This window comes from Dysidea avara, chromosome 3 (genome assembly GCF_963678975.1).
Source record: "Dysidea avara chromosome 3, odDysAvar1.4, whole genome shotgun sequence".
Taxonomy (NCBI): domain Eukaryota; kingdom Metazoa; phylum Porifera; class Demospongiae; order Dictyoceratida; family Dysideidae; genus Dysidea; species Dysidea avara.
Window position 1 is genome coordinate 13,560,552 of NC_089274.1, and position 23,523 is coordinate 13,584,074.

The 23,523-nt window shown below is 36.6% G+C and overlaps 1 protein-coding gene and 1 long non-coding RNA gene across 3 annotated transcripts; one reads left to right on the forward strand and one right to left on the reverse strand.

Annotated features, from left to right (window-relative positions):
• Positions 1–1,139: 1,139 nt before the first annotated feature.
• LOC136249467 (E3 SUMO-protein ligase ZBED1-like) lies at positions 1,140–23,512 on the reverse strand. Of its 2 annotated transcripts, XM_066041481.1 has the most exons (4): positions 23,316–23,512; positions 7,213–10,627; positions 7,023–7,165; positions 1,140–2,122 (listed from the first exon to the last, which is right to left on the reverse strand). In XM_066041481.1, exon 2 carries the CDS (start codon positions 10,213–10,215, stop codon positions 8,581–8,583), a length of 1,635 nt encoding a protein of 544 aa, XP_065897553.1. In that variant the 5' UTR covers positions 10,216–10,627; positions 23,316–23,512; the 3' UTR covers positions 1,140–2,122; positions 7,023–7,165; positions 7,213–8,580. The 2 variants fall into 2 exon arrangements, with proteins under 2 accessions (XP_065897553.1, XP_065897552.1); XM_066041480.1 differs by lacking the exon at positions 1,140–2,122 and having other exon boundaries at positions 6,331–7,165.
• Positions 16,159–17,994, forward strand: LOC136249469 (uncharacterized). The gene is made up of 3 exons (XR_010698230.1): positions 16,159–16,583; positions 17,767–17,831; positions 17,887–17,994. It is a non-coding gene; the product is annotated as an uncharacterized lncRNA (long non-coding RNA).
• Positions 23,513–23,523: the final 11 nt, after the last annotated feature.

Below are 23,523 nucleotides of genomic sequence, written 5' to 3' on the forward strand. Positions count from 1 at the left end.
TATTCAGGCAAGCAGTATAATATCACTGTAATAGCTGTTCTTATTTCATACATCACTTTCTGTGTATAATCATAATATCATCTATATACCATCAAACAATGCTTCATGACTACCGGTACTATATAATCTGTTATTATATGTGGTATGTAGCTGTTAAATTGATCGCATACAGTGGTGATTGAATTTCATTTGAATGGTTGATGAAACTGTCTGAAGTAGGAAGGTATTTAGGTATTAGTAAATAGTTATTAGTTAATATAGGTATTTTTCAGGTACCAATGTGGCTTTTTAATACTGAATACCAAATTTAATGTAATAATTAAATTTTTGGTGGTTTAGTGGGACATGGCCATACATGAAGTTAAGCCCCATACAACATTACAACCATGTTTACGCTGCAGACAAGAGCAGACTTATTTGCCTATTTGTGTTGATCATGAAGTATTCACAATGGTTTTAACTTTTGGACTTCAACCCTTACTTTGTTGTACATTCTTCATTTCATTTGTTCCATTAACAGATAACTTTTACTACTAATACAATGTCAGTATAAGTGTGAATCATATAGCTAACCTATGCTTTTAAGTAAACTATAAAAATATCAAGGTATTTTTCCTAATACTGTAAACTGTCCTTCAAAAATGCATTACCACCCATCCCCATAGCCTGAAGCCTGAATAACTATACTACACAGTCTTATTAACATTAAACACACACACACTGTAAATCATAATAGTAAAACAAAAAGTATATCACTGGAAATATACAGATACACCGGCTATGGGTATATGCATCTTTAAAGCTAATACAAAATCAAACCTACTATAGTGTAAACTTCTGAGAACACCAGAGTATGAAAAGAAATCTATGCAAACTTCTTATGCAGTTAGTCAGTCACACACAAGCAAACTATTTCTAAAGTAGCAAAAGAACTGTACACTAACCCCCTATATGTATACCACATGCTCAGAACATGCAGTTCTACAGTAATGAGCCTAATTATAAACACAATATTAAATGATGGAAGACAGACTATATGGGAACTAACAAGTGGACCAATAGGTGGGTTTTGGTTGTAACTATATGCACAATCAGTAGAAACCAAACTGAATACACATGCAATGGAAGTATTGCAGCCATAAAAATGTGAATGAGGTTAGAAAATGAATCATTATAAACATTGTTCACAAAGATGTCAATTTGTTATCATTTTAATTTAAACACTTCATTAACTGTCTGTATACTATAGAATGCAGAAGTAATAGCATCCTGGAAAGTGCAGAACTATTCTAATTTTCAGAACTGACTACCATGTTGCTAGGATGTAACCAGGCTCTTTGAGACACTGTAGTTTGGAATGTGACATGATACTGTATATAAAAGAAACTCCATTTGAGAATGGTGCAATGAATAGTCAAATCTTGATTTGAACAGTACAAATATTAGCAAAGAACAATGTCTCTACAATTCGTGTCCGGCATACTTCTCTTTATGACAATTTACTGTGTACATGGCGCACCAGTAAAACGAAGCATCTGTCCAAGCAGTGGTAATGAAACAACATTCTATTGTGTATCACTGAGGTTATCCAACCATCTTGAATACTTGAAGGTATAGTCATTACGAACTCTGTAACATGTATGTCAAAATGTATTCTATGTTTAGGAATTGGCTGTACAAACGGAAATTGATAGTACATTCAATAGAGATAAGATCAGTTTGGTGCTCCAGCAACTTGACTTTATTTGCAGATTTTATACAGATGCAATGGCTATTAAAACTGAATTGCAGCATTCTCTATTCTCTGAAAATTATGCCACTGATGGTGAAGAGGGACTGAATACAGAAGCTGTCAAAAGCGTTACAAAGGCATTGATCTATCTTCAAACTGCAACAAGTATTCTTCAAAATGTGAAGGTATTTGTATAGCAATGTACATGTGTAGCTGTGTTAATACTTTATTTGGCTACTTTCCAGAAAAACATATCCAATGAACGATGTATTGAATTCAGTCATGATGAGTACAGGAAGATCTACACACTGTTGGATGATGACATGAACAAATCTGTGTTAGAGGTAGCTCATCAGTACAGTTTAAAATGGATCAAAACACGAGACTACCCTGAGGATATATTGTCACATTTAAGTTGAATATAGACTATATCACTGTACATTTATCAGCATCTATAGAGTACCATATATGACTATAGCTTTCTGTGGTGTACACAATATCATAAAATTTTTAATCATGATGATATATAATTACAATTACACATTGAAATTGTGGCAATTATTAGTAAATTAATGGTTATGATAGCATGTTGGAACTTTATGTTAATGAAAAAATGATTGAGTGATTGAGAGTTACAATTAACGGTATATGTAAATTCATAAGACATAGGTTACCACTAGGTTACCATGTATAGGTTACCGTGTATTGGACTGCCAATTACACTAAAGATTATGTCTGCACATACATTATAATGGAAAGGTACTGCTGATAGGTGTGTCTATTATGATCTGGGTAACATATTGTGTAGCCTTCAGTGACCTTATACTGCAGTTGCTCCATCATAAATTGCTCAAAGACCCGTTCTACCAACTCAGTTAATGCCCTTTTGCCCTACCTGTTCTCTTCTAATGGAAAACTTCTGGCAGTGGTTTGTTGTTAAGAAAAACATTCAAAATTTATAGTCATAAAAGAAGCATGAAAAATGGTGATTATTCAAAAACAGATTCTCTTAGAACTAAACAGAACTTTTCTCGTGTGGCTAAAATACTGTATAATACGTTGTGGCACTGACATATTGGCATTATGTAAATCTGTGAATGTAACAGTGTTTACTATCAGATACATCCTAATGCAGCTAAACTGTTAATATATTAAAGTATACTTTGTATAGTCAACCCCACAATAGGGCTGAAACAGATATATCCATACTATCCAGATAGAGATTCAAAGCCATCAGAATAGCTTCTAATAATTTAAAGCATTTTTATGTTAAATCTTCCTTGATATGTACATAGCTTCAAATTTTATCATTACCATACTTAAAATTTTCATACATGCTATATATGAATGTGATGTTTGCTTCTATTCTAAAATACTAGTAAAATAAGCATGTTCACTATAAAATATACAAAGTTTTTATAGCAATTAATGATGTCACTATCTGTACGATATCTGGAAATATTTTGTTCAGGATATTCGGAAAGTAAAATTGCTATCCATTTCAGCCCTACCCCACAATCAGTTCCTACAACCACATCTATAACAAGTGATGCAACATTTGTTCAGCAGATTGAGATACTCTAATAGAAATTTTTCGGAGAGACTTCTATACTGCTTTAGTAGATAGGAGTCTTGAAATAATTATAAAGTAAAAGTTAATTGTCTTGCTGGGTCTTTATGATTTGAAGTATTTGTATGATGGCATTGATTTTAATAGATACTGCATGAGTATGTGGAATTGTAATCTGACTAGTGAACCGAGGACATAATGTCGCAATGCATACAGTTTTATTGAATTCCAATGATACTTATGTGATGAGAAACTAACGTACCAGCTACTTGTATCATTATAAATGCCAAAGTCGATTGTATTTACTACTAACAAGTAAGAATACAGCGAATAATAACACAGGTACCTGAAATTAAGTTTATTCTAAGTAATGTGCTATTGTAAAATTTCAGTGGGATTTAGTGAAACGATTTCTACACTTTTTAAAATAAACACAGTGCACAGTCCAAGCAATACAAAGGTTCTCACATCACAATGACTGGGTTGATTCACGTGGTGACTGGGCCCATAACCCTAGCTTACCACAACCTGTCAGTGCTTAACCCACTAGAGCAACACGACCAATAACTTCGAGGAACAACACGACTTATTATTGAGTACAAAATTCACTGAGCAGCACACAAGCTGGCAAATCTATATTGTAATGCTTCAGAACTTGCATAATAACTCAGATTACAATAAACAATTACATAATCATTCATTACAACATTTAGGAAGTAGCTGATCAATGTCAATGTTCCCATCATAATTTTGATGGTGTGAATTCAAAGTAGTGCCCATGGCCAGACATATAACTATAGTGGGTGCAGTACACCCACTATAGTTATGTCTGGCCATGGACACAACAGTGGTTGACCAGAAGTCATCATTGACATGATTAACACAAGTGTACATGCATTTAGAAATAAAGCTTAATTTAAACATTTGCTTGCATCTTAGTATGGTCTAAGTCACGTGCAGTAGTATTAGTATTATTAATGGACATTACAATATACAATTATAGGCTCAAGACCTTTGAGTTTGTCCGTATCCTGTTGTAGTCCAATAATTATCAAGTCTATTCTTAAAATCATTAAGATTGTTGGTTATCACTACACAATTTGGGAGGTTGTTCCAAGGGTTAATCTCACGGTTAGAAAATATTTCTGTCTTATTTGTAAATTTGAGAAAGATTAAATAGTTTATAAAGTTATGTCCTCTGGTCGGTATGTCTTTGGTTAGGGTAAAGAAAGAAGTGTAATTAATGGCCAACAAGCAAGGAAAATGGACCTGCACGTAACAAGAGGTGACCTGTAACCAACGAAGTAATCTTGGTAGTATAATCAGTGTTGAACGTTCTTAGTTCCCAGTGTAATACAGTGACATAAGAAATAATCCCAAGTCCAGAGGTTCAAATTATGTGACTACACTGTACACAAACATGCACTCTATAACTCCCTGTGTGTAATCATAACATCTACCATCAAACGATGCAGACAATTATATACTTCCTTTAATAATTAATGCTTCCCGGTCGAGAACTTGCTTCTGTTTTGCAGAATCATGCTTTAGACAAGTTCAATGGCTTCATGACTGTCAGTACTATGTAATCTGTTATTATATGTGGTACGTAGTTGTTAAATAGTTAATTTGCATACAGTATACATACTCTATTGCATTTCATTTTAATGGTTGGGGAATGTGTGAAGCTGGAATAGTTATGTGACTGACTCAGTCTTCATTACATCATAGTCTATGTATATTATAGTAAATAAACCCATGCACTTCCACATATCATTGGAAGTATATACATGGATATGCTGGCTATGGGTGTGTGTCTTTAAATACAAAATCATGCATCGTACAAAGTATGCATCAATATTTACAGTACCGTATGACTGCTTTCTGTAGTGTAACTGCACATGCATGTATCCTTGACTTCTTAAATTATTTTGTATGATGATAATTATAATTACAGTGATTTTTATGGCTTTATTTGTGGAGAGTAATCGCAGATGGCTGTGAAGGCATGTTGGAACTTTATATGTATAATAGTTAGATGTCGAGAACCAGGTTTTAGAAAACATTAAAGCCTTGGGTTGTAACACTCTCATTGTGCTCAGGCACTTCTAAGGGCCTGAGGGTTTTCTAAATCCCATCATCACCCATTCTTGATGTCTAATTTATTTAGACTATACAACTTGTTATTGTACCTTGAGTTGACAGTTGCATGTAAACAAGAAATGTAGTGTTGATTAGTACAAACAAGCCCATTATGGCTCACTACTATCCATGCATTGCCAATGTTACAGGCACATATAATTGCTGTATTTCATATCAAGCGTGGACATGAGCATGGCACTACAGGATTTACAGACCACATTTTCAGCCAAGTATCAAACTTGTCCTAGTCTAAGTTTCAGGTAATAAACAAAATGAGTGACACAGATACTGATATGTATAAATTCATAAGATACAGGCTACCTCTGGATTGCCACTATCGGATTACTAATTACACTGTCTGCATATATAACACTGCAAATGTACCGGTACGAATCATGACAGAATTATATGGTCTGGGAAACATTTTGCATATATTTTTGAACTTCACTGCAGCTGTTCCATGATGTGGCAGTAGACAAAAGGTCTTCACTGACCATAGTTCAAGTTACAATTGAACAAAGACCATTTCTGCCAGGATCTTAACACTTCAGTTTGCTCAGTTAATGCCTTTTTGCGTTGCCTGCTCTTTTCCAAGGTAACACTCCTAGCATGAAAGTTGATTCATGAAGCAGCAGTTTAATGCTCATAGTTTTCAGATTGGCACTGCATCTTTACCTAGAGTTGCTAGTATCATTGTCAAATGCTTTGCAAGTATACGTGATGCCTGCACAGATCTTACCAACATGTCCAAAGTGCTAGCAGCTGGCCCTCAGTAATATATAATTACATATTCTTTTCTTGTATAACAATTTATGATTTGGATATTTTGTTATATAGAAATATGAGTCTTCACATACTACACCTGTATATGTACGTACATACACATGTACTTCTGAGATTTGTGAGCAAAATGTATAATAGGCAAACGTGCTTTTATGAGTGTACATGAACAAAACTGTAAAATTTGTTCATCTACACATGGCAAACTAAGCTAATAGGTGATATAAGATAATAATTTGTGCGCTAATCATGTGACATCTTTTCTTTTCTTGGATGGAAGGTTTTCTTGAACCATTCCTAGCCTCATTTTCACCCAAGTCAAGAATTTATAAACTTGTAGAGTGGCTTGTGTGTGCATGTACAGCAACCCATGGTGATGTCACTCTGTGCACCTACCAAACCCACATGCACTACAATCAGACGATTGAGTGGTCTGAGTCCTGAGACTTCCATTTGCTGGTTCATAAACACACTTGCTGTATATGGAATGGAGTTGTAAAAGCTTCTACCTAGAAACTAAATGGCTACATGACTACAATACCACATTATGTCATAATATCAACGCAAAAGCCAGTAAACATGCTCTGCAATGTGGTCCCTTAGACAATTTTACACAGGGAAAACTGGAGTATCTAAAGACTCTGACTATTACAATAAAAACAAAGATATCACCACAGGAATTAACAAGAACCATCACAAGCCATATATTGCATTTTATAGCAGTTTGACCAAGAAGAGATGTGTGTGCATATACTGAATGCACTATACACTAAGTTACACATACTACTTATTTCTTACTACAAGTTCACATCACTGGCTATTAATCACATGTTATTAACAAGCATTCCTCTTTACAAGCATCATTAACTGCTATACCATCTTCCTATAGGGGTCTGCTCTGTAGGAGTGTTTAGAAATATCTGGCAACAACATCCTGTAAACTATATTACCAATACTCAGAACTGAATGAAACTACAATGCTACTTACATGTCTCCAGGATTAATGAAACACAGCAGCTTGGAATGTAATGTTATGCTGTATATAAAACAAGCTTCACCACATCAGAACAGTATCACAGAAGAAAGTAACAGACCAAAAAAGCTTTAGCAAACAACAATGTCTCAATTTGCAGTATACAGTGTGCTATTCTCAATGATGATACTTTGTGCACATAGTGTACCAGTTCCAGCAAGACGGGATACCAATGAACAAAGTAATACATTTTACTGTAAATCATTTGCTCTATTTAACCATCTAGGAAGCATTGAGAATGTAAGTGGTCATTTTAAATACACAGTTGTACCTATCATCATGGCATTTTCTTGTTTCAGGGTTGCAGAGTTGATGGTGTAGAGATGTATGATACATTCAATAAGAATTACATTAATTCAACACTGCATCAATTTGACTTTGCCTGTAAAACTTTTACCACTATTATGGCCATTAAACATCAACTACAACATTCCATATTCAGTGGAATATGCAGTATTGACAGCGTGATTTCAGGCCTTGCAGTTACTTTGAGTTATCTTCAAACCTTAGCAGATATTATTCAAGAAGTCAAGGTAGATAGGGAAAATACATTAACCAAACTTAATAACATGTCTTGTCATAAATCTAGGAAACTGTATACAATGAGCAATGCATCAAGTTTGGCCATGACGAATACAGGATGATCTACTACACACTTTTTGATGATGCTGCCAACACTTCCATACTAGAAATAGTTCGTAACAACAGTAAGACATGGGCAACTGCAAGTGACTACCCTGACAACCTAAAGCAGTACTTGGACAAACATGACAATTAATAATACTGTATATCCTGTAGCTATTTAATAGCTTTAATTGTTTTATATCATCACATAATTCTTTTAAGCAATAATTATTTCTCTAAGAGGAAAATTCTAATTTCATAAAAGAAATTTTGGTGGGGTGAAATAATAAATTATGTATCCGTAGTAGGGTTGAAACGAATATCTCAAGTGGCACTTCGAAGCTTCTTGGAAGACAACTACCGAAGCTTCGAAGCTTCTTGCAATTGAGTATACTGTTATATTGTAACAATGTATGCATATATTCAATTACAGGACTTCTGGAATCTGCAGGATGCAAGTTTATTTAAGAATATTACTAGTACTGTATGTCATAGCTACAAACAGAAGTTTATATGACAACTGCATCAGTATAGTCATATAAGTATAATATGAATACACTTAATAGTTTAATAGGAATACTGTAGTTAATACAAAAAAGTTAATATAAAAAAAACAGTTGAATAGTTTATACAAAAACACTTGACGAAAGAACAGTTTGAATAGTTCATACAAAACAGTAAATTATATAAGTTGAATAGTTAATGTATTGATAACTTGGATAAGTTTTGGTTCAAAAAAATTAATGCATAAACATTTTTTGGTTTTAAATTACTTCTTAACTTTGTGACTGTCAAACCTGTAGAGAATACTCTTTCTGAAGAGGTGGTAGTAGCTGGTATGCACAGTAGTCGTCTAGCCACATATGACACAACTTTAAAGCGACCAGCATTCAATTGCCACCATACGAGTGGATTGTCTCGTCTAGGTGGAGGAGGTTCAGTCAAATACTTTTCTAACTCTGAGCTGAGGGAGGGTTCTGCCACTGCTGCTTCCTCACCAAGGAGTTTGTCTAAAGCAGTCAATCTCTTTGGTCGCTTTACATCAGATGGAGAAGGCTCATGTGAAGTTTGTGAACCATGCTCATGCTCTTCATATACTTTATACATCTCCATCAGCTCTACGATTCCTTTCTTAAGGGAGTCTTGTTCACTTTCTGTGTATCTACCCAAGGTGAGATTTTTAAATCTAGGGTCAATGATAGCTGTCAATAACATTGGGTGTGCAGCATGAAGAGAATTAAGTTCAAACCTCTCAGAGATCTCTGATGATACAATTTCTTTGAATTGCTTGATTACACCAGAATCTGATACGTCTGGCACTAGCTGGTCAATGATACCATGTAATATTGGAAACGCAGCTGACATTGACACATTCTCCTCATAACTCAAAAAAGTTGTTGCTGTACTAAAGTTTTCTAAAACCTCTACTAATTCTTCGACTAGTTTCCATTGCTCAGATTTTAAATCCAAGTACCTGTTACTGGGTTTTGTTACCTTACTATCCGAAAGAACAGCAGTTACAGGCCACCGGAGTTTCAACAGGCGATCTAACATCTCATATGTTGAGTTCCATCGAGTGACACAACTGTTGATTAACTTTTTACCAGGCATGTTCATTTCAATTTGTTTCTGTTTAAGAGCTTCAGAAGCTACCACACTGTGGTGAAAGTGTGTAACTATCTTTTTCGCAGCAGCAAGTAGCCTGTCAATGGAGTTAATTTTAAACCCAGCTAGAATACAGAGTTGAAGGCAGTGAGCAGTACAATGTAAGTTTTGCCAGTTTAGTTCATTATGCAAAATTTCCATGGCAGCCTTCATGTTGGAACCCTGGTCATGACTAACCATCCTGACAGTATCCAAAATCTCCCATTCTCCCACCATTTCTTTCAACTTTTGTGCGATGTTTATCCCTGTGTGCCGCTCTGGGAAAGGTAAGGTTTCCAATACAAAAGCTTGTAGCACCCAGTTGTTATCAATGTAATGTGCTGTTACGGTGATGTAACTTTCTGTAGCGATGCTTGTCCATAAATCTGTAGTTAACGATATAAACACTGCTTCCTCACGTAGCTTTCCTTTCAGATGGTTTTTGTAAGTTGCGTGTTTAAGGTTGATATCAGCGGTAAATTGTTTTCTGCTTGGTAAGACATACCCCGGCTCCAAGTACTTCATCAAGTTACGAAAACCATCACATTCAACAGTTCGAATGGGGCGTAGGTCTTGAACAATCATATTAGTCACTCGGTCGCTTATATTCTTTGCACGTGCTTCACTGCATTTTGCAGGTCTTACAAATCCATCAAGGGTAGACATCTTCCTGTTCTCTGTCGTGGTCATCTCATTGTCTGGACAGTAAAGTGTCGAGTGCTTCGATGCGAGGTGATTCCGGAGGTTTGTTGTACCGCCTAAATAGGCGAATTCTTTCTTACAAATAGTGCATACGGCTTTCCTACGGTCGTGAAGTTTCGTGTAAAACTACCACACATCCGAGACTATTTTATTTCCAACTGCACCGTCCTTATTGTCTGACGCCATTTTTTTCCTAAACAAAGGGATGCATTGTGTGCAGTGCGCATGCGTATATATAAGTGTGCAAATATTCGAATGGGCATTGGCAGATCCGAAGTCTCTGTCAGCTTCGAAGCTTCGGATTATTCGAATACTTCGTCTCAACCCTAAGTAGAAATAAACAGCTTCCTTCGGGTGCTAAAAAAACTCCCTAGAAGATAAATCCTTGCAAATAGATGACCTGTAAAAATTATGTCATGCATGGATATACTGGACCTTATCCACATCTCACAATGTAAAAAGGTAGTGATAGCTAGTGTGGGGACTTTGTACAGAGAGATATTGGGAGAGGTGGAATTTTGCTATGATAAAGTTTATATCATACAGTATGATAGTATACTGTATAGTAGGGATTGGTAAGAAATCATATAGATTCGTGGATTTTCACACCTTAAAAAACGGCCTTGCAATAAGTTTTACCTGAAAAAAACCACCTGGAATACATTAGCACTGTTATTATGATGCTGTACCTTGGTTAAACGAAACAAAAATCGAATGTTTCGATGTACAGTGAGTTTGAAAAATTTTGAAATCCACCTGGATTTCGTCTGCCTGCCTGCCTGCCTGCCTGCCTGCCTGCCTGCCTGCCTGCCTGCCTGCCTGCCTGCCTGCCTGCCTACCTGCCTGCCTGCCTGCCTGCCTGCCTGCCTGCCTGCCTGCTGTAACACGCAGTAGCGCTAGGTGTACGGCTCCAGAAATTTCAGACAGCCAAGGTAATGACGGCAGATTCACGAATCTGTTGTTCTGATTACGTTCTGTCCACTGCACCATGTTGTTTGCTTTCGTCATTCATTCGCTTCTTTGTTCTTCTCGAAGGATAATTAATTGTTGCAGCACTTAATAATTGCGGCACGTGCCACAACCCAAACATATGATTTTAATGAAGTTGAATACGTGTGTGTAAGATGAGGGTGAATGGGTGTAGTACCCAAGGAGTTGTCTCTATCACTTATTAATGTTGGGTAGTCGTTTTATATATACGTAGTCTTAATTACCAGTTTAACTTTTTTTATGAGGTAGCTAGCTAATAATGTTCTTGAGGGCAGATCCACCTCGGGATCCAGACTTATAAAAGCGAGGGTTCTTCTCATAATGGTGGACTCTCCAGCGATGTTTTACTGTAAAATCATCAACATTTAGGCCATTAGAAATGCAGTTGAAGCCTTTACCAGTTGCTGTAATTGCTGTATTGTGCCATAATTATTATATTTGTGTGCTAAGCAATATTTATCATTAATTTCCATTCCTACAAGTACACAGAAAAATTTGGAATTTTCAACTAGAGTAAGGACCATAGCACATCGATAAAAAGTACTGAAACAAGCTGGAGTAGTGCACGATATTAAATCACAGTAAAATAATAAGAAGTGTTATATTCCTACGGTACATTTCCATTATGGTATCTTGAGCACAGTAGGGATATAACACTTCTTACTGTTTTACTGTGATTTAATATCGTGCACTACTCCAGCTTGTTTCAGTACTTTTTATCGATGTGCTATGGTCCCTACTCTAGTTGAATATTCTAATTTTTTCTGTGTATTTGTTTGTTAACTAATATTATTATGATTGGTGAACCCACGCATACCGCATCTGAAATTGTGCCGTGCGCACCAGCTATATCAATTATTGACTGAAAAGTGAAGTATCCACTATGCTTCATTGTCAGCTATGTTCAACCCATTACACAGCATTTCGAATCAAGAACTGTTTGAAAAGCACCTCTACAATCCACGCATACCAAAAGAAAGAAATGGTGCCGCGCACCCCAGTTATATCAGTGATCATCTGAAAAGTGAAACATCCACTACGCTTCGTTGTCAGCTATGTACAACCCATTACACAGCAGTACGAATCAAGAAGCACCCCTGCTATCAAAACAGCCACTATTAAAAATACAGACGATTTCCATTATGAAGGGAAGCAATCACATGCTATCGCCAAATCGACACTATTCTCTGTCAGCAAAGACGAATGGGACACAAAAGAGGACACTGGTAAGACTATAAAGAATGCATTATACGTACTGTGGTACGCCAAAAGGCACCTGTCAGGCGGAAGCAACGTCAAACAGCAAAAAAATCAAGCCCGTAGTCTTAGCCGTTATCGAGTTATGCTTGTCTGAAGGCATCAGGCAGTCAGTCAGTCAGTCAGTCAGTCAGTCAATAGAAAGTTCCATTAAATAAATAATTTCTAAAATTCCATAGCAACTTGTTGAAAGCGTTTCGGGTTGACCTGAAAGCTTTTTTGGGCTTAGTTTTACCTAACCAATACTGCCTCATCGTCATCTGGGAAAATTGATGCTGTTTTGGGTGACGTTATTTCGTGGGCCACGCCTACTCCTTTGTGGTCCCTACTATACACTACTATCGTAGTGTATGATACGTTTTAAAATATCCTATATAGCACTGCATTCACAACAAGATCCTGACTTATTAGAGCAAGAAAACAATAAATGAATCACAATAGAAGTCTATGAATGTAACCATAGACAGATCTAGGAGACACTGCTATGGGGGTTGAGGGGGGGGGGGGGGGGGGGGGGGGGGGGAGAAGCTATAGGATAAAATCCACTAATAGGAGAAGAATGGAACTCTAGTACACAAGTTATATTCATTTACATAACTTTGTCTGGTATAGCTGGATGAATGAAGGGCTTCTAAGACTCTAGTTGGATATATTCTGAGAAAATTTTAAAATTAGGTCTCCTAGGTTTGAGAGCATTTTCATAGCTATTTAGCTAACAAAATGTATGCTTTGCAAAGCATTTGGTTAGATAAGTCTGTTTGATGGTAATATAAAGTGTATTAAACATAAGGTAGCATTGTAATAATTTACAAAAATTGTCAGTTTATAACATTAGAATTATGACTGTTCTATTAGAGTAGTGACTGCTCTATTAGAGTATCTCGATCTTTAGCACAGAAATTCAAATTCATGCCACATTTTCTTCACAGTGTACAGTTTATAGTTGTAAAGTGCATTAATAACTGTTGTATTCTATTTGCCTGTTGGCTTTCTGTACTTCTGAATACAGTGTGAATGCATATTCCTGTTTCTGATGCCAATAGAGTCCTGTAGATCAAGGGAGGCAAGAAAGGGGTCAAGGAGGGCAAAGCCCCCGTTGGCCTCCCCTCAGATCCGTCTATGAATGTAACAGTGTAATATGAAGTGCAGCTACACAGTTACTGTAATAAAATTCCCTACTTTCTACAAAAATACTCAAACCCACAATCAGTTTCTACAATCACATCTATATAATAAGTGATGCAACACTGATGATCAGATCGAGATACTCTAATACAATAGATTTTTTTGGAGAGACTCCTGTACTACTTTAGTAGACCATGGGAGTCTTGAAACAACAAATAATTACACAGAGAAAGTGATGTGATTAAGCAGCTATGCTGTTTGTAAACTATGTTTTCAGGTAAAGAATACCCACCCCAAAAACCCTTTCGCTGTAAAAAAAGGCGCGTCCAAGAAACTACAAGTACCTGTAATCCAATGTAATTAAAACAGCTCAGTTGTAGGGAAAGACTTCATAAAAGTAAAAATAACTGGTAACTTAAAGAGCTGATATCCGAAGCGGCCAAAAATGAATGCTGATATACAACTAATTGGAATTAACAATAGGTTTAACATCGAATCTTTATCTTTCAGCTGTGTTCTACATTCACTCTTGCTGCATCATAAATTGATTTCTTTTAACTCTAATTGGCTGGTAATTTGGCTGCCTTTTTTAATATTCAGTGTATAGAGCAAAAAAAAGGCGGCCAAATTACCAGCCAATTAGAGTTAAAAGAAATCAATTTATGATGCAGCAAGAGTGAATGTAGAACACAGCTGAAAGATAAAGATTCGACGTTAAACTTATTGTTAATTCCAATTAGTTGTATATCAGCATTCATTCTTGGCCGCTTCAGATATCAGCTCTTTAAGTTACCAGTTATTTTTACTTTTATGAAGTCTTTCCCTACAACTGAGCTGTTTTTAATTACATTGGATTACAGGTACTTGTAGTTTCTTGGACGCGCCTTTTTTTACAGCGAAGGTGTTTTTGGGGTGGATATCACTCATTTTTGTTATAGTGATAGTCTCACTAAGGGAACAACAAAATTGTTAAAAATTTAATGGTAACATTTAGATGACTGATATTTGGAAATTAGCAATAATATTATTATCTTGGAGAGTCAAACATGTGCACCTGTCATCTTGTTTGACAAAGGCATGCACATTACAGACTGTTCACACTGTAAATTTGGAAGTACGAATTTACAGTGTAGAATAGAAAGACTGTTCTATAGATTTATGTTTACTATGGCATTCATTTATACTATTTACAACATCTCATATCTGTGGTAAATGCTTTAGATTATGCTCATAATTAGCTAGTGCCTAATTAGTTCACAATTACTACACAGCTGGCTATTGACTGTTCTATTAGAGTATATTTATCTTTTGTATAATATTATCTACAAAACATATCTGTGGTAAATACTTCAGGCATCTTATGCTCAAACTTAAGTGTTAACTGGGTGCGTAATTAATTACTACACAGCTAGCTATGCATAATTTTGACTGAATTCATAATACAGACAATTTATTGCACAAGCATTGATTGATGGAAATATGATGCAATGCTTACCAGCAGCTATAGTGATCTTACTTGGTTCACTGCAGCCATATACATGTAAGTTTTAGATAACATTTCAAGTGTTTGTATGTTGTGGCACTGTAGGGAAACACTATGCATCTCCTCGTCTCAATAACTACATCATCATCATCATATTTAGATCAACTGTTGTAACTGGATTGACAAGGTGTACAGATTTTCTAGTCATATAAAATCAATAAAGAGGGATCAGTAAAGAGGATGGAGGGAAACCAACAAGATATCAGATAGTTGAACAATAATTATAGGAGGAACAGTCAAAATGCACTTAAATAAAACATCTCAATTAATATTCAAAACTCTTTACTGATACAATAACCATGACTCTGCTCTGACAATTATCTTATCATTGCGTTGAACATTATATAATTAGTGTGGAGCTAGAGCCTTACATTTCCCAAGCCACATAGTGCATGGAATAGTAATTTATACCAGCAGATGAAAAAATACCTTGTATATGCAACCTGAAAGCTAAATACATATAGTCATTATTATCAAGAGTCCATGCAAGCATATAACAAGAGTTCATTTTAATATGGGACTCTAATAATCTTTGAACAATGTATATAGGGCATCAGAGCCAGTACTGTAGACACAACCAGTGCATTGAGATCCGAACCTTTTTGACTGGAATTAAACAAACTTTCAAACTTGATGAAGCGAATTTGGTCACTGAAGAACTAGCTAAAAGTTGCAGTATACTTAGCTAAAATTTTCTGAGGGAGTATGCCCCAGAGGCCCAGGCTATATAGACCAGTTGACTTAGCCTTAGCTACCACTTTCACCTTACTCTGGTGCCCCTGATATATCAGCAACATAACAGAGCTAGGGGCGGGAATTTTCCCTACCATCATGCGTTCTATGCGACCATATGCATCATCACACAAAAAATCCTATAGCTAGGCTATAGTACACACGTACCACATTGCTGAGCCATGACTAACGACAAGTACCACACAAGACTGACAATTATTACGTGATCTATTTAGGGGAAGTCCCTTGGAATGTCCCTGTAACACCCCAAAGCGGACACACGTGATACACGGTTTTAATTAAAAGTTGTTTAAAATGGCAGTCCAAGAAGGAGAGTGAGAGAGAAGTAAAGAGATAACATTAAGTCTTATTGTAACTGGATTTCATTTCATGGTGAGATGTAATTTAATGCAGAGGCCGTACACCATTGCTAAAGTATGAAAGAATAAGAGTCTGGAGTGGAGGTTAACGAAACTGATTAGATCGAGAATTAGATCAACATCGACACACACCGATTAACTGCATTTGCAGTATTTTAGAGTCCCACCAGGCGAAAACTCCTAGTAGCTCCACTAGCTCGTATTATTTCATGGCGAGATTGTTTACAAGGTGTACGGACCAATTACTAAAAAAACCATGGCTATCTTATCATTTGCCACTTACATCATCATCAGAAGTCTTGGAACTTGTGGCTGCAAGTGAAAAGTCAGTAAGTGAATCTGTGTCAGATATAGATGTTTGTATGAAAAAGTATACCCATTCACATGTTCTGGTCTAAATTACCATACAGTGAAACAGAAGTTTGCTACATGGCACGGACATTATTTTGCTTGATCACAGAACACTGTAATTTTCACAAACTAACCTGCAGAACTACTTCACAGTGCCTTTGTTCAATTGTAACATTAACGTGATGAAGGTTAATAATGGCTGTCAAGACATCAAAATTGATCACTGATTGTGACTGGATTTGCGAAAAGGGGTCGTCTTCCATACACATCCAATTCTATGAACTTGGAAGACCATAACTTTGTGTTCAAGAAAGGTACAAGCCTAAAAGTTTCACCATCCATTAACCTATGTTGGTGCACACTACTGACCATATGTCAAGGTAATAACTAGTCCCAAACTGAAGTTATGAATTGTCAAAGTTGGTAAATTGGATGTGTGTGGAAGACCCCTTTCGCAAATCCAGTCACAATTCACAGTGCTTTTGTTCAATTGTAACACTAACGTAGTGAAGGTTAATAATGGCTGTCAAGACATCAAACTAGATCAGAGCGTTCCTTTCCAAATATCCGGCATTCAATTTGCCATAGAAAAAGTAAGTAATTTTCAACCTTAAAATGACGAGCTTAAATTTCCTCTGATTTCCTTCTACTATAGCTCATCTTAATCACTATTCACTGCTATTTCCAAATCTGGTTCAGAATCTGAGGTATCTATCACGTGTCGTGGATTATTACGCCTTTTATTGCATGACCCCAAAACACTCAATACAAAATATATGGGGGAATTTGCTACACCCAGTCAGTTTAGGCCACTTTGACAAGCCAAAATTTCCGTGAATTGGACTTCTTTTGGCATCATTGTACTCGCAAAGAGTTGCTCTACATGTATCAAATTCAGAAAGTTACTAAACAGACTCAAGGTAGGCAGTACATGTTAATTTTTAATGATTTTTCAATTGAAATGTATTGGACATGCTATTCCAGCTGGCATTTTTCAAAAGTATAGCAAATGTCTGCAAACTTCTTGATATGCCTGTCTATTCAGGTCTCTGAGTAACAATGTCAACTGTTTAAATGAATAAAATCCCCAAATGTTTATTTTGTATAAAAAGGATAAATTTAAGTGTATTGCATTTAATGCTCACCTATCTATTTTTACAGGCAATCTAGTCTAGTGATTCACACACTAACAGTGGATGTGGTTGTGATACTTAAGTTTGGACCAGGTAGGACCTTTATTAGTATTGTGAATTTCATACGATTGGTCTCTTGTGTTGTCAGATTACCAAGCAAGTTGTGTTTTGTGGTGACCACAAATCCAGCCCTAGTGATAATTGGCCAGTTGTCTGATTAGCAGTTTTGACTTAAGGTAAGTACACAAGCTCACAGCAATTGCTTTATAAGTTGTACTTTTATGCACGAGTGTAACTTAATGTTACTTAAGATCAGGTATTGGTTGTAAAATCTTACTACCGTGAGTCTTGATAACATTTTGTGCTTCTATTGCCAATGCATTGTTTTCATAGTGTGATGTTAAGGGGGGAGGGGGTCTGAAGCTAGCGTCATTATGGCGTTAAACGTACCAAAATCAGTTTGGAGATGCCCCCCAAAGCCACCGCAGGGTTCCAAAAATTAAATTAGTTATAGTTATTAAATTGTTAACGATAAGTCAACCCACAAGTTATTGTTGTGCACTATTGTTATTTATTACTGATATTGTTTTATGTATATAACCATGGCATGCATGCAAGAATTAGTTTGTAAAATGAAATCTCTCATAAGTAGCATCAGTGTTAATAGTAATTTTCCTCATTAAATTCTGCTCTGCATGGCTAAGCTGAGGTACATATACACTTTCAGAGACCTTAGCATATAAAGTGATATCCGACTATGGGGCTAAAATGAGTGAGATGTGCATGCTTATAAGTAAGAATGACATCCTTTTCTATTAAACTTTGTCTGTGCTAAGTGTAAGATTCTATCATACAGTACAATAGTACTGTATAGTAGGGACGATGAAGGTGTGGGCATGGTCCACGAAGAAAAATCTACCCAAAATCATCTCCAGAAATCCTTCACGGCCATTTCACAGTATTGGTCAGGTATAAACAAGCCCAAATGTGTCTTCAGAACGACCTCTGACAAGGTGCTACGAAATTTTTAAAAATATATTATTTTAGCGAATTTTCTACTGCCTGCCTCACTGATGCGTTCAGTCAAGCGTAGCAGAAAACTGGCTACAGCTACAGCCTTGCTTCTTTGGCGGAAACGCTTCGAATTTTGTGGAGAAAAAACCTTTCACAATATTAAATACCTACGATGTGTGTGCTACTGTCTTGCTGTTTTATCTTTGATCTTTCTTTATCGTGGCCATCTCTCATGGGTACGGCTTCCATCAAAGCACGCACACCACAGCGCCCCAACATATTGGAATAAACATGTAGCATAATTGTAGCAAGCACGTGATTTTAATGTTGGGATACACCTCGGGATATGCTGCTGCCTGTTCAACATCGCCACTACACGCGTAAGGATTAGAGTGTTTGTTTTGGCTCAATGGTGGTTTCTTCTCCGAGTTTAAAAACCGATTGTATATGGCGCCTCTCTACAGACTCTATGGGTAGCTTTCCCAGAGCACTTTTCAGGCGTACTACAACTGAAAAACACCGTAGTAGGCCGCATAGGCTCGCGTATCTCATCATCTAGAAAGTGGGCATGACCCGTACTTACGCGAACTAAAAGTAAGAGCAGCCCTGAGGCTCTGTAGAGAGAATTAGTGGAAAATAATACTGTAGACACACTATAAAACAGTTGAAAAGATACTTTTGTTGGTAATGTGTTGTTTAAAGCGGTTTGTTAAAATTCCGCATCCTTAGGAACATTTAGCTGTGTATTTCAAGAATTGCAGAGGGGGGGGGGGGGATTATTAAATACGGTTATTCAATAAAAATTTACAAAAAAAAAGTACACAAACAAGTGCAAGAAAAAATTAGGAATTTTCCATATAAGTAGGGACTGCAGCAATAAAAAGCACTGAAACAAGCCGCTGAGACAAAACACAACTAAACGATTACATTTTAATCCCTACTTTAGCCTGCTGATGTATGGTTAAAGTAGGGATTAAAATGCAATCATTCAGTTGTGTTTTGTCTCAGCGGCTTGTTTCAGTGTTTTTTATTGCTGCAGTCCCTACTCATATGGAAAATTCCTAATTTTTTCTTGCACTTGTAAAATTGGCAATTTAGTTACCATTTATATACGTAGGAGGTATTTTAAATATTTTACATTGATTTTAATGACAAGAGAAGCTGTTTTGTCCTGAATTGGAATACAGTGGAAAACTGGATATGAGATAACTACCAAATACATGTGTGTGTGTCTCACATGTACTGTGTGAGAGCTGTGTGTCCATGTATGTACTTTGAGATTTGAAGTATTGTGTTGTGCAGAAATGTATAGCACAAGGATCTAGTGAAGACAAGTAGGGTTTGGAACATTTGCTAGGCAGGTGGTCTAATTGCTGAGAAAAATGATCCAGTGTATTGTGCCCAACAAATCAAAGCATGTATGGTGCAATCTGTTGTAACCTACTATTACTGTAGATACATTTTGAAGGTGAAATCAATATTTAAATAAATTATTCATGATTGGAAAGTGTTTAACTGTTTTGAACAAACTGCTAAGGACTGTTACAGCTTTTGTGTACAAGACTTAACTTGCGTTTAAGTATCCGATATGATCTTTATTTATGATCTGGTAATCTGTTGCAAAAGTGCATTGTTATAAATTCATTGCCAGTGCAATAATTTTCCTAATGTTACAAAAAAAGATAGTGGAATTCTTGTTATTGTTGTGTTGGATTAAAATATTATTAGTTATTTAGTAGTTATACCACGGCTGTGAGGGATTTTGCTGATATATACACCCAATGCGGTCCGAGGGCTGTGGGTGTATATATTAGCAAAATCCATGATACAAGTGATATATATCACTCAGAGCACACTCACCTGATAGATGAAGGAACTACAGAGCACTCACCCCATTTGTTTCATACACTATCATCTGATGATCGAATGTGGTTTTAATTGCGTGGGCAAATAGTTTTCAGAACGTTATTCCTATGCTGCTATGTTTCAACACATGCCAGGAACTTTCAATTGTGGGATTGATTTTTGGGGTGTAAAGTTTTTAATACTACATTAAACCTTCACTATTGTGGCAGTAAGTACGTTAATACATTAAGTTAAGTACTTAGGACTATAAGCTATTCACCTAGTTGTTATATTCTTCTTGTTTTGTGGTTGCTCAATGGCTGACATGCCCCTTGTGCAGTGGGTAGAAATACACATCCACGCATCGCTCAAGCGCTCGTTTTACAGATCATTCATCTTAGAATATAGTTTAGCTACTGTCAAATAATCTAAATTTAGCAACTACTACCCTAACTTGTAAACACAAACCCATAATTAAAAGTTCTGTGTCACTCAATATAACGAGTCAAAGAATATTGTATCTTTGAACTGGTTGGGCATCAAAGACATGAGCAAACTGCGTTCCCATGATATTGCCCGGGAAATATGCCAGTTAAACTCTGAGCGGCGCCTTTGAACTCCCATGCTAAAATGGTACAAGTAACACAAAAAATTGGAATTTTCAACTAGAGTAGGGACCATAGCACATCAATAAAAAGTACTGAAGTAGTCCATGGTGTTAAATCACAGTAAAACAATTAGAAGTGCTATATCCCTACTGTGCTCAAGATACCATAATGGAAATGCACAGTAGGGATATAACACTTCCTATTGTTTTACTGTGACTTAATATCATGGACTACTCCAACTTGTTTCAGTACCTTTTAAAGATGTGCTATGGTCCCTACTCTAGTTGCAAATTCGAAATTTTTTGTGTACTTGTTTACTGACTTTTTTTGTAAATAATAATATTATAGTGACTGGTGAACCCACGCATACCGCATCTGAGATGGCGCTGCACGTCCCAGCTATATCAATTATTGTCTGAGAAGTGAAGTATTCATTATGCTTCGTTCTCAGCTATGTTCAACTTGTTACACAACATTTTGAATCAAAAACTGTTCGAAAAGCACCTCTGCAAACCCAAAAGAAAGAAATGGTGTCGCGCACCCCAGTTATAACAATTATTCTCTGAAAAGTGAAGTATCCATTACGTTTCGTTGTTGGCTGGTATGCCAAAAAGCACCTCTCAGGCCGAAGTGACGTCAAACAGTGAAAAAATCAAGCCCGTAGCCTTAGCCATTATCAAGTTACACTTGTCAGAAGGCATCAGTCAGTCAGTCACTAAATCAATCAATCTATCTACTAGTATAGATACATAATGTTTTACTACACCCGCAATCAATTTGACCTATCTACTATAGTATGTTCACGTTGAGCTGAATCCTGAAAAACAGCTAAAAATTAAAAGTGGATTTTTTCTCAATAGAGTTAACATTTCAGCCAACCAGATGATTATTGGTAACAGCAAAGGAGTCAACAACAGACATGTACAGTTTGGCTCCATTACAAGTTCGGGAAAGGGCTGTAATGGACGCTGTACTTATATGGCTTCCCAATAGGAAATGTATTGTGAAAATTTTGATTGGCTGTAAATATTATGTCAAACATTTGAACAAAATGATTTTGAAATATTTTTAGCGGATCAAGCAGTACTACAATTGAGCCAAATTTCAAGATCGTGTGTAATTGCATCCATGAGTTATTAAATGTTTTTGAGGATTCAGCTCAACGTGAACATACTATAGGGCTGAGCGATACTGCCATTTTAGTACCACGATCGATACTAAAGCCACTATTGACAATACTGAATAGTTCACGATACTTATAAATAAGTCAATCATAGCTGGTGCCACATAGTGTATTGCTCAGCATTCCAGGTCAGGCAGCAGGTGGGGATTTGTAGGGATTCGTCATCCAAACTCGTCCCCAGGGTAGGGGCATTTGCAACACAAATAGCCATACTTGTCCATATTGTTAGTGATTCCCGAGATAAATAATACGAATTAGTAGGGGATTTGTAACTTGGAAGTTGTCCCCAGGGGTGGGGAATTTGTCATCTAACATTTGTAAATCCCCACCAATCCCCACCTCTGCCAGACCTGGAGTAGCAAGTAGGTTGATATTCAAACTTCAACTTCAAATGCACTTTCATAACCAGCAAGTACAAGTAGGCTGGTATTCAAACCTCAAATCTGTAATTGAACTACTGCTACTTCAAAGAAAACTTTGTTTCTGTAATCACTGCCCAAAAAATGGCAGTGACGTCAGTAAAACAATGAAATATTCATACACCCCTGTGAGTCTTGTTACACAATGAGGATGAACTTTCAAGACGCTATAAAAGAGACATCAGAGCAGCTTAAGATTCATTTATTAGGATAAACAGATTGAAGCCATTTCGAATTTACTTACGGACGTCATTGGTGCCTCCTTTGCAGCCAATGTTATTCAATTAGCGACCCCAGTGTCTGGGGAAAGCTCAGAAGTAAACAGCTATTGGAGTTGCACCAGACCCTCCCCCCCCCCCCCACCCAATACACGGAAAAAAGCGGTCTGGTCACGCGAGACTAAAAAATTGGGAGGACAACAGACTGCATTCCTATTGTACATATAAGAGTAAAATTCACATTTTGACTGTAATAGGATCTCTGTACAGTATCTATCATGAAGACGTACCTTTGTAGTATACTAGAACTCACGTGATAACTAAAACGGTTATCTTTCCACATCTTTTTTCTCTCGTTTTTTTGTACACCTTTCTACTCTCCGATCCCTTACAATTATATCGTCGACTTCGATCGTCACTAGAGACCTGCCAGAAACTGTACGTTATGATATGATAATCAGCACATGCTCGTAAAACTAAATTTCATTGTGTCGTAAT

Bases quoted from the DNA above. Each gene is read 5' to 3' on its own strand.
- LOC136249467 (XM_066041481.1), bottom strand. From the start codon at position 10,215: ATGACCACGACAGAGAACAGGAAGATGTCTACCCTTGATGGATTTGTA.